This window comes from Poecilia latipinna, unplaced genomic scaffold, assembly GCF_001443285.1.
Source record: "Poecilia latipinna isolate Pla-1442-1.1 unplaced genomic scaffold, P_latipinna-1.0 Scaffold274, whole genome shotgun sequence".
Classification (NCBI taxonomy): domain Eukaryota; kingdom Metazoa; phylum Chordata; class Actinopteri; order Cyprinodontiformes; family Poeciliidae; genus Poecilia; species Poecilia latipinna.
The window spans coordinates 247,914-262,187 of NW_015112890.1; the positions used below are offsets into that span (position 1 = coordinate 247,914).

The 14,274-nt window shown below is 38.9% G+C and overlaps 2 protein-coding genes and 2 long non-coding RNA genes across 4 annotated transcripts in view; 2 read left to right on the plus strand and 2 right to left on the minus strand.

Annotated features, from left to right (window-relative positions):
* The first annotated feature begins 376 nt into the window (after nucleotides 1-376).
* The window catches only part of LOC106948131 (uncharacterized), an 18,522-nt gene continuing 4,624 nt past the window's right edge, over nucleotides 377-14,274 (plus strand). The window contains exons 1-2 of the long non-coding RNA XR_001425115.1: nucleotides 377-388; nucleotides 4,642-4,644. This is a non-coding gene — a long non-coding RNA (uncharacterized LOC106948131). The remainder of the gene's footprint in view (nucleotides 389-4,641; nucleotides 4,645-14,274) is intronic.
* On the minus strand, nucleotides 797-5,661 carry nudcd3 (NudC domain containing 3). The gene is made up of 6 exons (XM_015033620.1): nucleotides 5,302-5,661; nucleotides 3,347-3,666; nucleotides 2,775-2,907; nucleotides 2,547-2,690; nucleotides 2,281-2,469; nucleotides 797-1,479 (listed from the first exon to the last, which is right to left on the minus strand). The coding sequence occupies exons 1-6, from the start codon at nucleotides 5,497-5,499 to the stop codon at nucleotides 1,369-1,371; spliced, it is 1,095 nt and encodes a 364-aa protein (XP_014889106.1). The 5' UTR covers nucleotides 5,500-5,661; the 3' UTR covers nucleotides 797-1,368.
* On the plus strand, nucleotides 6,343-9,354 carry mrps24 (mitochondrial ribosomal protein S24). The gene is made up of 4 exons (XM_015033621.1): nucleotides 6,343-6,571; nucleotides 7,154-7,231; nucleotides 7,517-7,628; nucleotides 8,909-9,354. Exons 1-4 carry the CDS (start codon nucleotides 6,530-6,532, stop codon nucleotides 9,190-9,192), a joined length of 516 nt encoding a protein of 171 aa, XP_014889107.1. The 5' UTR covers nucleotides 6,343-6,529; the 3' UTR covers nucleotides 9,193-9,354.
* Nucleotides 9,216-11,605, minus strand: LOC106948133 (uncharacterized). Its single transcript, XR_001425117.1, has 2 exons — nucleotides 10,898-11,605; nucleotides 9,216-10,807 (listed from the first exon to the last, which is right to left on the minus strand). It is a non-coding gene; the product is annotated as an uncharacterized LOC106948133 (long non-coding RNA).

Consider the following 14,274-nt stretch of genomic DNA (forward strand, 5'->3'; position numbering starts at 1 on the left):
CAGCGCGGACGCTTTAAATACCGGGAGGAGACGCTCACTACATGACGTGATCCTCCGGAGAGGGAGGAAAGAAAGTGAAAACACGAGGGGAAAGCGTGGAAACCACGGAGGAGGGAGAGGATGGGGGTGTTAGGAGCTGATCTGGTTAAATGTTTTATTTGTTTATCGTTACATTCACGATAATAAATCAGGGGCTGAATCCAGAACTCTCTAGATGATGGTGATTTCGCATCATTGCAGCGAGGCTGATGCAGGGGATCTATTTTTAGGTTTCAGCGAGGAAAACCCTCAGAGTTCACCAGAGAATCTTCAGATTCTCCAGGAACTTTCTGCTTCATTATGTCAGTTTGAAGAGGACAGACAGTGTTATGTTTGTTCCTGTCACATGGTGCAATTTTATAGCACAAACTGTTGTTGTTACATTCAGTTGTTATAAAAATGCTATTACAAAAATCACAAATTGGTATCTGTCCCTTTAACACATACCCAGCTTTAAGAAGCTCCTGCTCTTCAGCACCTGGATGAAGTTTCAAGTTGGCCTTCCCACTAAATTCAAATCTATTAGTGAAAGTTTACAGAGGTCATCAAATGTGGACAAACCCCTGGCCAAACATTTACAGAATCAAATACATTTGGTGCCAAATGTGACACAAAAATCTCCTGCTGCACAAACAAAAATGGATTTATATCAATTTCATTTGATTTTACGAATTAGCAGAGGGCTGATGTTTGGTAACTTCTGGAAACTTTATTAAAATCTTTTTTAAATTGAAAAATAAAAAGTCAAGATTTAAGGTTTTTTTTCGTATTTAACATGTTTTTATTCAACAAATCCTTTGAAAAGCACTAACCCAAACAATCATCCCATCAGGCCGTCCCTTTGCTGAAATGTCTGTCAGTGTAATGTTGTCGGCAGCTCTTTGTCTTTCTTTGACTTTTAAAATTAGACAGAAATTGATTAATTGCGACAGAAAAAACCTTTATCTCCATGACAATTTCCAACATCGGTTCCACTGATAAAAGCAGATATTTGCAGCAGGACTGGGTTGAATCTCCCGAAACGTTGGTTGAGACTTTAGCAGGAAACCTGTTGTACAGATGTTTACCAACAGGGGGCGCTGGTTCTACAAAATCAAACCAGAAAATAAAGAAATAGGCACAACGGATCTCAATAAATAATAACCAAACAAATAAAGTCGTTCACTCTGCCAAACATCAACCTGGTGTTTGGCATCAGGACACGTCTCTGTCATTATTCTCCTTCCACTCGTCTCATTCGATCCTCTATGTGCGCCGTCTGACCGTCCTGCAATGCGTCCTGTAGATAAAAGTGAGTCGGTTCGTCATTGGCCCGGTCTGAGCTACCTCTCAGAACTGCACGGCGCTGGGCGGGATGTCAAACATGGACGGGTCGAACTCCTGGCCCTTGAAAGGTGAGCCCTCTGCGTCCCAGCCTTTCTTCAGCATCTCATGCACTTTCTAGCAGCCAAAAGAGAAGCAGAAGACCTGATGAGTTAAAAATCACTTCATGATTTGGTTTTAAACAGAATTGAGGTCGAGGTCCGCTCTATCTGTTTAACCTCAGCGTTAATGTGTTTAGCTGCTTTTCAATGGACTATAAAATTGCATGAATCAAAAAAAAAGTTTGATTAAAAGTATTTGCACTAAGATGAGGTAAATCGAAATTGGTGCATTTTGCAAAACTACGATAGAAACATTTTTCCGACTATTTAAGTAATTAAAAATCCTGGCAGCGACAGATCAGATTTATTCATAACTCAGTCATGATGCTAGTAATCATCATATATCAGTCAATCAGAGGAGATGTCTGCGTCTTATTCAGGCTTTGGAGCGACAAACCCGCCCAGTTGGGAGAGTGTTGCATTTTTTGGAAATTGTAGACGATGATTTTACAGAGGAGTTATTGATTCGACATGTTAGAATGACACACAACATTTTTATGAACTGTGATGTTGAGAGCTCTGGTGGAGGGTTAGGCCATCATCCTCCTGCTACTTGCTGTCGTCTTGTTTGTCATTTTCGCCAGTAGTAACATCAGCCGTTGATCATGTGACTCACATGATGCAATTGTAGTTTTGTGAAATACATTTATTTTGATAACCAAAAAAAACCACCTCCTCCCATTGGAAATTTTTTTAAGGTTTTTTTTTTTTAAATTGGTGCGTTTCCATTAAGGAAATTTATTTTTGTAATTTCAATTTGCACAATGCAATGGTTAACGGAAACGCGGCTATTAGAACATGTGTTGATGTTCCTCACCATTTCGTGACTCTGTGGTTTCCCCTGCTGCTTCTGGTGATAGTCGAACGTCAGCCTGTCCAGAACGGCGTGCTCTTCCTCGTCGACTGTTGCCATGGAGCGCTCGCGGTTGATCTGGTTGATGTCGATTTCCTTTTCGCCTTTCAACACCGCGTTCCACCAGACCTCAGATGTCTTGTTGAGAGAAAGCTGCAGCGGGGTACACCTGCCGGTTAGCCTGACTCTGACGCGCAGTGGCGTCAGACTCTTGCGAACGCCGCACTCACCAGCACGCACTTCCCAGGCTCCAAACTCCACAGAGAGTCTTCGGTGTTGATCTTATGCGTGAACTCTCCTTCCATCAGCGTTCTCTCCTCCGGTCCGTCCCTCACGCTCACTCGCAGGCCGCCGCTCTGTAGGCCAACGCTGACCTGAAGGACGGCAGTGGGCAGCAGTTAGCGCCATGATGACGGAAGAGTCCAGTCATTTCAGGAGGTTGAATGAGCCCAGCTCACCTGTCTGCCCTTCACCACCGTCTTGGGGACGAACACGCGAACCTCCACGTCGGTGTAGTCCTGGGACCAGCTGTAGTTTTCACGCACGGCTCCATTGTAACTGTCCGGGTTGGACTGGAACTCATTCTGAGGTCTGAAACAAAATAATGCACCTAAACATTTGATACAGCGCCCTCTTATTTAAGCTAAGATTGAACAATTACCTTTTGAACAAATTTTGTCTGCCTTCCTCAAAAGGCATTTTTATCTGTTATAGCATGTTGCTACCACTTGAGGGCAGCATAAGACAATTTAAGAAACTCAAGCTCTGCTAGGAGATTTAGCTTTAACATTTGGCCATGTTGTAGAAAATCAGATTACAAAACATATTCACCAGTCGCATTAGTAAATTATTATCTTTGTAATAATTATAGAAAAATAAATATTTTACCATTTGTGTAATTCTGTTGTGCAACTCTACATATTTTGTTGCATTGCCTGTCGGTTTTTCAAATGGCTTTTAAGTTCTTTGTGGGGCCATGGCATAGCAAAGTTTGGGAACACCAGAACACCGGAACATGGTGGGAACTCACCTGTCTTCTGCTGCTGCTGCTGCTGCTGTATGGCTAGCCGCTGCCTGATCCCCCTCACCTCCTGGTCCGCTGCTGGCAGCTTGCGATATCCCAGAATCTTCAGAAGCTGCAGGAGCAGAAACTTGGCCCGCGTCAGAGGAAGCGCTCTCAGTCCGCGATGGCTCCGCGCCGCTCTTCTCCTCCGTGGCCTGGCAGAGCTCAGAGGACACCTCCACCTCCTGGCCAGCAGGGGGAGCACGCGAGCTCTCCTCCCTCTTTCGCTGCTCGCTCAGCGTTCGCTCTCTGTCGTGTTCAGCCAGCTTCTCAAACAACCCGAACGTCTGGAGAAGATGAAAAATCAGAGCATATGGCCTTACATTACTAATGAGAATACCATTAAGTCTTTATATTTAATATTAATTCTGGCATTACTGGAACTGTAAAAAATAAATTCTCTAACAAAACACCATCAGAGCTAATTAAAATGACATATACGAGACCTTTATACATTATAAATTTTATATATATCATCAATTATAGGAGGAACAAAAGAAATTGTAAAGTACCATTTGCAATGCATGAGAAACTTAATGGAGCAAAAGTCAATAACAAACAAATGAATTAGGTTCACAGAAGAATAACAAATCTGGTTGTTACAACCAGGGTTGTTAGACAGATAAAGAAAAATTCACATTTTTGCTTTAAGGTGCCATATGTTATTCTGAGAGACTTTTTGTTGGTAGAGTCCTATGTACAGGAAAAAATAACATAAAACAATTTAATCTATCAAGGTGGAAATTTTCTTAAAATTTAGAGTCACTGAGAACAGCTCTGAAAAATACAGTCAGTGTTTACAGAAAATTGGAGCTGACTGTCCAGGAAAGACCCAATGTATTTAAAATTAGCCACAGTTGGCCATCGAGAGAAACTGGAACCACTTTCAGCTCTTGTTTACGTCATTTAATTAGCTCCTTAAGAAAATGAAAAGGTATGGTGTTTTGTAAGGGAATTTATCTTTTTCGGTTCCAGTAATGTCAGAATTAATATTAAATAATAAAGACTTAATGATATTCTGATTAGTAACATAATTATATTAGTTGTGTTACCACCCCCACACCACAAGAGGCAGTAGCACGCCCGAAAAGATGTGACTAAGGAGCAGATTTAGAAGTACACCAAAAGCTACAGAATTTGTTAAAAACTGTGAGCTGCGCTGAAGTAAATAAAAGAGAGAAATTCAAATACATGCTGAGAGTGAAAATCCTTCCTAAATATGAAGATGTATCACAGATTTCAAAAGAAAATAAAAACGGGAGACCGTGGAAAAGATAGGAAATAGCATCCCCTTCACTTCCGGAGTGCAATGGTTCCATTTCCAAATACAGTATGAGACTGACAGTGATCAGCTCCCGCCCCTTTCTGTTTGCGGCAAGTATGGCTGCAGCGAGGTCCTTCTCAAAATTTCAGGCAGACTACAATTCTAAAACAGCGCAGAAAATCGACTTCATCGTTCACTACTTCTCCTTCTATTCACTGATTGGCCAAGTAGAAATTCTACCGGAGAAATCCAGGTGAATTGGAGAAATTCCAAAATGTAAAGCGAGATTTGAACTGAAATTGGGTGGAACTGCAGCAGAAGAAAGATGTAAAATCACAAAGTGTAAAAAAATAATAATAATAATTCAAGTTCAAGGACTAACTCGGCCTGCAAGTACAGTTTAAATAAATAAACATTTACATGTAAACATTATTCATTAATGTTTATGTAATGTTTATTCCTATTAACTTGTCTAAAATGTGAATTATTTGCACGATTTTGCCAACATTTTAATAATCAATGCAACATTTTTTTTTAAATTACAGAATGTAATTTGGGTTTAAAGACGTAAAATTCAGATTAAATGACAGTTTTCCAGGTGGCTGTTGCCACGGCGCCTGTGTACCCCAACCAGCTAAACAGGTTGACAAATCTTCACCTTAAGCACCATCTTCTCCGCCACTCCTGGAGGGAAACCCATCCTGTCGTTAGGACCAGACAGGAGCCGGTAAAAGTCCGTCTTTCGGTACAAAAACCCAAAGTAGATCTGCAGAAAGTCCTGAATGTTCCCAACGTGCTGGAGGATCCCCAGCAGAGCGTTGTCATACATCTCTGTCATCTCCAGCGGCGACGCCATCCCACCGTCTAATGATTCCGTCTGTCAACAAACTTGAGGACTATTCAGTCCGACAGCCAAACACCGTCAGGACAGAGAAGTTTGAGAATAAGAAGGACGAGTTGAGCTTTCTTTACGAATGTTTTCCTCTTTCCAGAACAATACACCTTGTTCCGGTTATTGGGTTTCAAAATAAAAGTTCACTATGATCCATAAGCTGATAAAGTGATTGCTGTCAGGATGTGGAAACATATGCTAGACTGAAGACAACTGGGTCAGGGGTAGCTACAGCTGATACAGCTTTAAAAAGTTGTGTGAAAAGCAGCGAGTCTAATTTGTAGAGGTGGGCAGATCGATGCAAAATATTGAAAATATCAATACCAATCAGTATTAGTATATCTGATCGATAAGCGTGCTACGAACAATACTATACTTTAGTTTCATGTTATTTTATTTTTACATTGTAGTTTTATTTATTTTTTTTTTTATTACTTTACCTAAGAAGTAATGCTTTTCTATGTTTGGACACAACTAAACACATAAAAAAATAAAATAAAAAATTCGTATTTATTTTTGCTCACTTACTTAAATTAATTAATTAGTTCATACTACATAGTAACAACATCAGTAAAATGAATATTCCAACAGACATAAAAAGTAATGACAAATCTTTCTGTGTTTATTTTATTTTTATCAATAGCAAAACATATTTTTGAGAAAAACTTTTAAACCTCGTAAATTATTTTTCGTTTTGTTTTCATTTTTACTGTTACTAAAAATGTATACTTAGGTAACAGTTTTTAACCTGCTTTATTTTTGCATTTCCGGTGGGTACATGCTATCTGGGGGCCGGTGGAAACCTATAACCACCGCGTGAGTTCCAGTTCCAGGTTGGCATTGCAGCTTTCAGCAAGAATGAATATTTAGGGAATCTTTCACAAGCTGTAATAATCGCAGCGTCCAAAAATCGATTCCACCATATCTTAGTAACTGTTCCGGAGTGAGGAAATAGTTTATTTCCCGTTAGTTTACGGTTTGTTCACAGGGAAACATGGCGGCGTCCTTGAGTTTCACAGGGAGCGCGAGGCTGCTGGTAAGAAAATGATTGAAAATGAAATGTTTGGAATATTAAAACATTATTTCTGTTGATAATTACCTTTTAGTGAGTTTAATGTGTACCTACCTAAACTCAGTGTTACCTCATAGCTTTATAACTTTATTGTTAAAAATGTATTTAGCTTTTGAGTACGTCTTTTTTTTCGAAATGGAAAAAATATGTATTTTTTTCTGTCCTTAGCCATTGAAATAAAGAATAAAATAGCGAATGGATGGATGAATAAATAAATCTGTATGTTTCTGTCAAGTTAATATCCCTAATAATAATCACTGTAAAATCGCTAATCATGTCAGTTATCCCAATTTAGTACAGTATATAAGTTAATAAATAATTCTCTTTGTGGTTAAAAACTTCCGTTACAATTTGTTTTAAACTAAGACCATTATATTATATTATATTATATTATATTATGTAGACAAGTCTTTAGCTTCTCTGGATGATGTAATTTACTATGAATGTGATTTTGTTTCCTGAAACTTCCTACAAACATCATCTTAACAGTCTAGACTCATCATGGATTTTGGTTTTGTTTCCATGACATTTTTCCATTTTTTTCAGACTGCTTTGGCCCGATCTAGTGCGCTGTACAATTCCTTCGAAAGCAGAAGCTTCCATGCAACAGCAGTGTGCTGCAAGGTAAACATGCATCCTGTTGCTTTAGGTTCCTTTTAAGCTATTGGAAGATATTACAACTCTTTTGCTCCGTTTGTTTTAAAAACTGTACAAAATTTTCTGCAGTCATAATGAAATGCTTTTGTTAGAAACCCAACTGGGTTATGTTACCTACAATTCAGTACTTGTCATTTCTTGTTTTTCTCATCGGTTGTGACTAAGGCGTGTTCACTAAAGGAGGTTGTGCTAATATAACTCTTTAAACATTTGCTGTTTTCCGTCTCATCTCCCTCTCCTGTCATTTTGTAGAACCGAGCGGCTCGGATCCGAATTGGCAAAGGAGACAAGCCACTGACGTACGAGCAAGCGCTTCATCCTCATCAGATCGCTCACCGCAAAGGATGGCTGTCTCAGCACGCCAGTAAGGACGACCAAAGAAAGGCCAAACACAGCTTCACAGCACAAACATACTGAGATGCATATTAACATCAGTTCTGCCACGTTATATTCCTGAAATATGGGCTTTGAATTTTAGCCAATTCAAAGCCCTTTTTCAAACCCTCACATTACCATTAGGTCTCTTCCTCCTTCCATTTAGTTTCCAGGTTATAAAATCATATTCTATCAGTTTATGTCAGGGGTCCCCAAACTTTTTCCTGTGAGGGCCACATGACTGTTCCCTTTTCTGGTTGGGGGCCGGTCTTAGTTCTTCGAGAAAGAAACCTTAGAAAAGTTTTGTTGGGGGGGGGGGAGATTGGATTACAGCCGATGACATATTCGCGTTTGTAGATGGATTTTTACCCAGAATGCAAATGGAAAAAAACCGTGAGCGAAACGGTGACTGGTACTGACTAGTATATATTCCATTGAGGGAAACCAAGTTTCATATCTGCTCAAGAGCCCCCCTGGTTGTTGAAAAAAAATCCACATATATATGAAAAAAAACACTGAATGCTCTCTGGTATTGTTCAGGGGGCCGGACCAAATGAGGAGGCGGGCCGGATCCGGCCCGCGGGCCGTAGTTTGGGGACCCCTGGTTTATGGTCTTGGTAGTCATTTTCAGCATTTATGGAGATAATTAGCCATAAAATGAGCAAATATGTCATACATGATTTAATGTTGTTTTATCTTATGAAAACTTTGATATCATTTATTTTGTTTCTGGTCCTGTCAAGACGGTTGATTTATATGAAATATGACAGATTTAAAAAAATAGCTCCAAGTGACACCCTGCAGACAGATATTAATTACTGGAGTCATAAACTCATTAATTTACAGCAGATCAAGTGGACTGTGAGAAAATCCCATTTGACAAATACTCTGCCCTCTAGAAGCAACTAGCAGCCACGGTTTCCAGATTAGAGTTATAAAAAATTTAAACTGTAAAACTTCCATTTTAGATAGTTTAATAAGATCATAACTAAATCTATACAAGGTGTCAATCTCAATTTTCATTTATTGCTAAACAAAGACTAGCAGCTTTTAAAAATATTTGTATGTCATTTTTAATTTTCAAGCATTTACACATTTTAATTTGTTGCAGGTAAAAATTTAAGGTAAGCCACCAAATATAAACTGTTTCAATAGGAGCCAAAAAAACAAAAAAAGTTCCTTCTCTCCATACATGGCTCTTTATAGTATTAGCTTACCACAGTATAGCACTTTTTCTTTTTGCTGATCTCATATATTTGGCTCTGGCAGGTAACTTGAAGGGAGAGCAGGGTGCGGCGGAGCGGACCGTAGAGGATGTCTTCATCCGGAGGTTCATGTTCGGGACCTTCCACGGTTGCCTGGCCAACGAGGTGGTGATCAAGCGTCGTGGAAACGTGCTCGTCGTGTGTGCGCTGATGCTGCAGAAGATGCCGCCTCAGAAGTTTTACTTTTTCATCGGATATTCAGAGTCACTGCTGTCCCACTTCTATAAATGTCCAGTGAAGTTAGAGATCCAGACACTGCAGGAAAAAGCCGTGTACAAGTACGTCTGACAGAACCAGCTTGTTGTTTTGCCTTTAAATAAAAATGTTTAAGAAAGGAGCATTGGACAAAACTGCCCAATGATGTATTAATATGTCTTTTGTATTTTTAAATTTGTAACTGGAGCATAAAACCCTGTTTTTATGGCATCTACATTAAATCCAAAATGTCCAGACTGAGATATCATTTTGTACAGTTTATGCAAATTTGTGCAATTAAATGCTGCATAAATTTGTTAGAAATGAATGGAGATGTAAGCATGTGAACTGCTGTTATGAATCTAGAATATGAACAGATTAGAGTAACATTAAAATCCAGGTTTTAATGTATTTTTTTTTATTTGTACATTGTGACCTTTTTTGCTCAAAATTGGCAGAAACTCATTCTGTAACTAGTTTATATTGCTGACAACTTTTTAAGATTATTGTAGAACTCTAGCAGATTCATATTAGTTCACTGCAAAAAGAGCTTTAGCTAAAAAAGTATAATTCTGTCAAATAAACAAATACTTTGAATTTTTATATTTTTCATTCAAACTGAACTTATCAATAGCACAAATAACTCCACGTAAACATGTTCAACTTTCTATGTTTATGTAGTGTAAATTTGGATTCCTGTCATATTTTGGCAACATTAAATATTTATTTTTGTGTTGAGATAAAGGAATTAAAAAAAAAATAACCACCAGAACAAATACAAATATTTACCCACATTATAGAGAGTAGAGTGCCATGTTACAATAACTCCTAAAATTAAATGTCTTAAAGTTTTGAAATATGGAAATAGCAATAATTTAATATAGAATTAATTTGAGCTATGCTAAATGTATTGATTTCATTTTACAAGTAGACATATTTATGATTTAATGTCATGTTCCTTTTTTAGTGAAGTCCATCATGAATTAATTGGGGCCTGCCATAGCACAACATATGGATGGGCAGTGACTGTCTTGCGAAGCCATTGTCATTAGGGAGCATGTCAAAGCCTAAATGTTACTAGTCAGTTTACTTTTGTTTATTTGGCGGCTTGGCGCTTTTTCTGTAAGCTAAAAATGAATGAGCGGAGTTTGATCCCACTCGTAGTTCTAACAGCGGTCGTTTGGATCCTGGCTGAGCTTTTTACCGTGTGCACGGTTCTGGCGGGTCACCAGATGGCAGACATCTGCTGCTCCTACTGAGCGCCTCAGACTGCGGGTTAAACAATTTAATCTAGTCGAAACGTTCCCCAAAAGACTAGAAATCAAGCAAACAATGTAGCATCACTTTCTCTTCCTCTGGACGTCTGCAACAACATTAGCCTTTATTATCTTTTTCTCTCAGGTTAGGGCCTGAGAGAAACACAAACATTAGCATTTCACTGCTCCCCACTAGTGCACTGGGACTTGGAGCTGTCCTTCAACAAGAGGTGGACGGTGAAAGAAGACATGTGGTGTTTCTGAGTCGGAAGCTGCTTGATAGAGAGACAAGATATCCAACAGTGGAAAAGGAGTGTTTGGCCATGAAGTGGGCTATTGAGGCCCTCAGGTATTATCTTTTAGGACGTCACTTTATTTTAGAGACTGACCATCGTGCCCTCCAATGGCTAAGACGAATGAGGGATGCCAACGCCCGAATCGCTGGATGGTACCTGGCGCTGCAGCCATTTGACTTCACGGTCCAGTACAAGCCAGGGAAGTCTAATGTGGTTGCTGACGGTTTATCCAGAATGTCAGAGGACTGAGGTACTCTTAAGAGAGGAGGGAGGAAATGTAATGAAGAGAGCTTCATTACTGGGTCTATTTGTATTTAAGTCACTGTTTAGCACTTTAAAAGCACTTTTTGCACTTTATTAACAAGCACTTTATTTAGCACTGCACTTTAAGCAGAGATTTGCACATAAATAATTTGCACACGAGAAGTTTTAATTGTATTTATTGAGTATTTTAGTAATTAGCATGTAGCCTTTTATTCTGGACTCTGCACAGCTGCCCCTCTTTGAGAAGTGAGGTGGTTGCCTGTGGAGGGAGGATATTTTTTATTCAGAGCAATGAGCTACTGGTGGGTAAAACTGAGCAAATGTTTGTGTATAATCTGTTAGGTGTGGAGTGCTGATATTGAGTGACTCACCTGTCTTTTCTGTGTCCTCTCCACGGTGTTTGGACAAATACTAGCCTGGGGGTCCAGACACCATTTATAGGTTCCAGGAGAGGCCATTGAAAAGTGTGTGGGGGGGAAGAATTGTTTATGGGTTTTTGTGGTGTATCATTTGGTGTAAGATAAAACCTAAGATATTTATAAAAAGTAAATTTAAATGTTTATATTTAGTAAAATTTATTTTATTTAAATAGGTGGAGATTGGTTAAGTGAGATCCCCCTGTGAATTGAAGGTAGTTGGGTCCATCACAGCTGAGACTATTTAAGCCTGCAGTTTCACCTGTGAAGTGTGATTGTGTGTGTTGATGGTGTGTGAAGAATAAACCACTGCTGTTTCCACCTGACTCTGCCTCAACTAGTCTTCCTCACTGTGAAATCCAGCCACAAAAGGGCACCTTGTTACAGATAAACTGCCAGCCTAGATAATATTTTATTAAAAAAATGAAACTTTTTTAAGCACATTACTATAAAGAGACCTTTCAATATTTGGAAGAATTTTACTCTCACAAATGGAAAGTCTATTAAGACTCATTTATCCATTTTATTCCTTAGAAATTTCAGATAACATAATTTAAAAAGTTAATCAAAATCATTTTAATGTCATTTGGAAAAAGAAACATCACTACATTAGAAAAGATGATATAAAATCACTGGAAGAAGGAGGTCAAAATCAATGCACTTGATTTTGACTCGGTAAATGATTGCTTAAAACTTCGATAGTTACAAAACTTTCTTAAACATTACGAGAGCTTTTGGTTTGGCCTCCCTGCTAAAATCTTTTTAGACTTTGGTGGGGTAGAATTCCTTTTAAAATGTGACTTTGAAATTAATAAACTTCCTAGAAAACAGCCAGGAGGCTGGAAAGTGAGCTGGCTTTACTGTTGCCTAGCAACATAGCATACATTACATTATTCCACTGATGGAATCAGATGATGTCAAAGTGTTGTGATGTCATAAGAAACAAATGCCTTGAATGTCCTTACAGAACTCAAGTAGCAGCACGGTTTTTCCATATTGGATTTAGCATTGCATTTCTTCGTAGCTTTCCATCGGTCGGACAGTCAAAATGTCGCAAATTGACACTGATTCTTTAAAGTCACAAGTTAAAGAAATGACTACAGATGAATTGGTTACCTTGGTTATGGATTGTTTAAAAAAGCTTGGAGAAAGATGTGAGTTACTGATGACAAACACACAGAAGAAGGATTTGGAAAAAGCTCATAAACAAATTGAGCTTATGAACAAGAAAATTGATTCAATCTCCAAAGAGCTAAATTGGTCTTGCAAGCCAAACAAACACCTGGAATCTCAGCAAATCCCAAAGTTAAAACACCAGGTAAAACACTACAAGGATAAAGTGAGCGAGCTTCAAACCTCTTTAAAAATCCTCGAGACGGTTTCACAACTGCGAGATGAGAAGGCTGAGAAAGAAAAAAGGCAAATGATGTCTGAAATCGCAGCGTACAAAGTAAAGGTTAAAAAGTACCAAAGTGAAATGAAGAAACTTGAGTCTGAGATGTCCCGAAAGATCGACAACATCATCATGAAGAATGAGATTATGAGACAAAAAGACAAGTACAGCCTTCTTGAAGGGAAGGTAGAAGCTCTGGAAAAGCAGTTGAAAGAGAGAGAGAAGGAAAATGAAATTCTTAAACTTTCTAAAACTCCAATGGAGGAAGACATAGGTAAAACTGAGCAAGAGATTAAAACCAGGATCGATTCAACTGAGGAAAACACATTAGCTGAGGAAAAACAGCTAAACAAGATTTTAGTACAACATCTGATGAGAAAAGAACGGCAGATGAGTAAACTCATGGAGCAGCAGAGAGAGGCACAGAGAGAGGCAGAGAGAGAGGCTGTGGCTGTGAGAGAAAGTTTGGACTACATAAAATCTGAGTGCAGAGACCTGAGGAAAGAAAATGAGTCCTTAAATTTTCAGAGAAAGGTTCTAACCAAAAACAGGCAGAGGGAAGAAAATCACATTAAAGTCGCCGACAAAGTGCTTAATGTGACAGAATTGTATATCGGTGAGAAGATAAAACACAAGAATTTGAAGGATTCCACAGAGAGGAAAGAGACTTTGGAAGGACCAACACTCAAAACACAAACCAACAATCAACAATTCAGACCTCAACCACCGATCCAGAAAAAAAAATTCCAGCTACCCAAAATACAGCCAGATCATAATCGAAGATTTCTGCTTGTAGGTGAAGGCAAGTCAGAGCCAGAGTTTAAAGAACACAACCTAACAACACAAGAAAATTTAAAACCCCTTAGCAAAACGAAGCCTGAAATGTCTGGCAGGCAGGGCAGGAAGATTTTTGTAACGGAAATTGAGAAAAAATAGTCAAAACTAATTAGGCTAATTGGTCTCTCTTAAATTTTCCTTTGTCTCTCGCTCACCAACTGTTGGAGACGCTCTTTAAATGGACACACTCTAAACTAAATGCACAGGTTTTCTCCGGGTGCTCCGGTTTTTCCTTCGAGAAAAAAAGTGATTAAGTTAATTGATCTCTTAATTTTACCTCTGTGTCTCACTGAGACTGACTCACTGACTGTTAGAGATATGAAGAATATTAACTTACCTAGTTCAGATTCTTAATGCGTTTCTTTTTAGGACACACTCCTTAAATGGCCTCATACAATGTCTTCCAGCCTTAGTGTTTCTGTATTTCCTGTCTCCTTAGTCGTCTTAATTTTTAACTGGTCATAGAATATAACCAGTCTCTCTAAGATGGAGTGTCTTCCTGTTAAAAGGAAGTTGTTCCTCTCCACTTGGCTGCTCAGGATTAGGGACAGTAACAATTATCAATTGGACAATTGGACGGATGGATGGATGGATGGATGGACGGATGGATGGATGCAAAGTTTTTCTCCGGGTGCTCCGGTTTTTTCGACTATTTAGGAAAAGAAGTGTTTAGGCGAATCGGTCTCTTAATTTTACCTCTCTCTCTCACTCAC

Excerpts from the sequence above, each read along its gene's own strand:
- nudcd3 (XM_015033620.1), bottom strand. The coding sequence starts at position 5,499 with ATGGCGTCGCCGCTGGAGATGACAGAGATGTATGACAACGCTCTGCTG. Across the intron at positions 2,908-3,346 it reads GCAGCAGCAGCAGAAGACAG|ACCTCAGAATGAGTTCCAGT; the intron begins GTGAGTTCCCAC and ends ATTTTGTTTCAG. Across the intron at positions 1,480-2,280 it reads AACCACAGAGTCACGAAATG|AAAGTGCATGAGATGCTGAA; the intron begins GTGAGGAACATC and ends TTTGGCTGCTAG.
- mrps24 (XM_015033621.1), top strand. The coding sequence starts at position 6,530 with ATGGCGGCGTCCTTGAGTTTCACAGGGAGCGCGAGGCTGCTG. Across the intron at positions 6,572-7,153 it reads CAGGGAGCGCGAGGCTGCTG|ACTGCTTTGGCCCGATCTAG; the intron begins GTAAGAAAATGA and ends CATTTTTTTCAG. Across the intron at positions 7,232-7,516 it reads CAACAGCAGTGTGCTGCAAG|AACCGAGCGGCTCGGATCCG; the intron begins GTAAACATGCAT and ends GTCATTTTGTAG.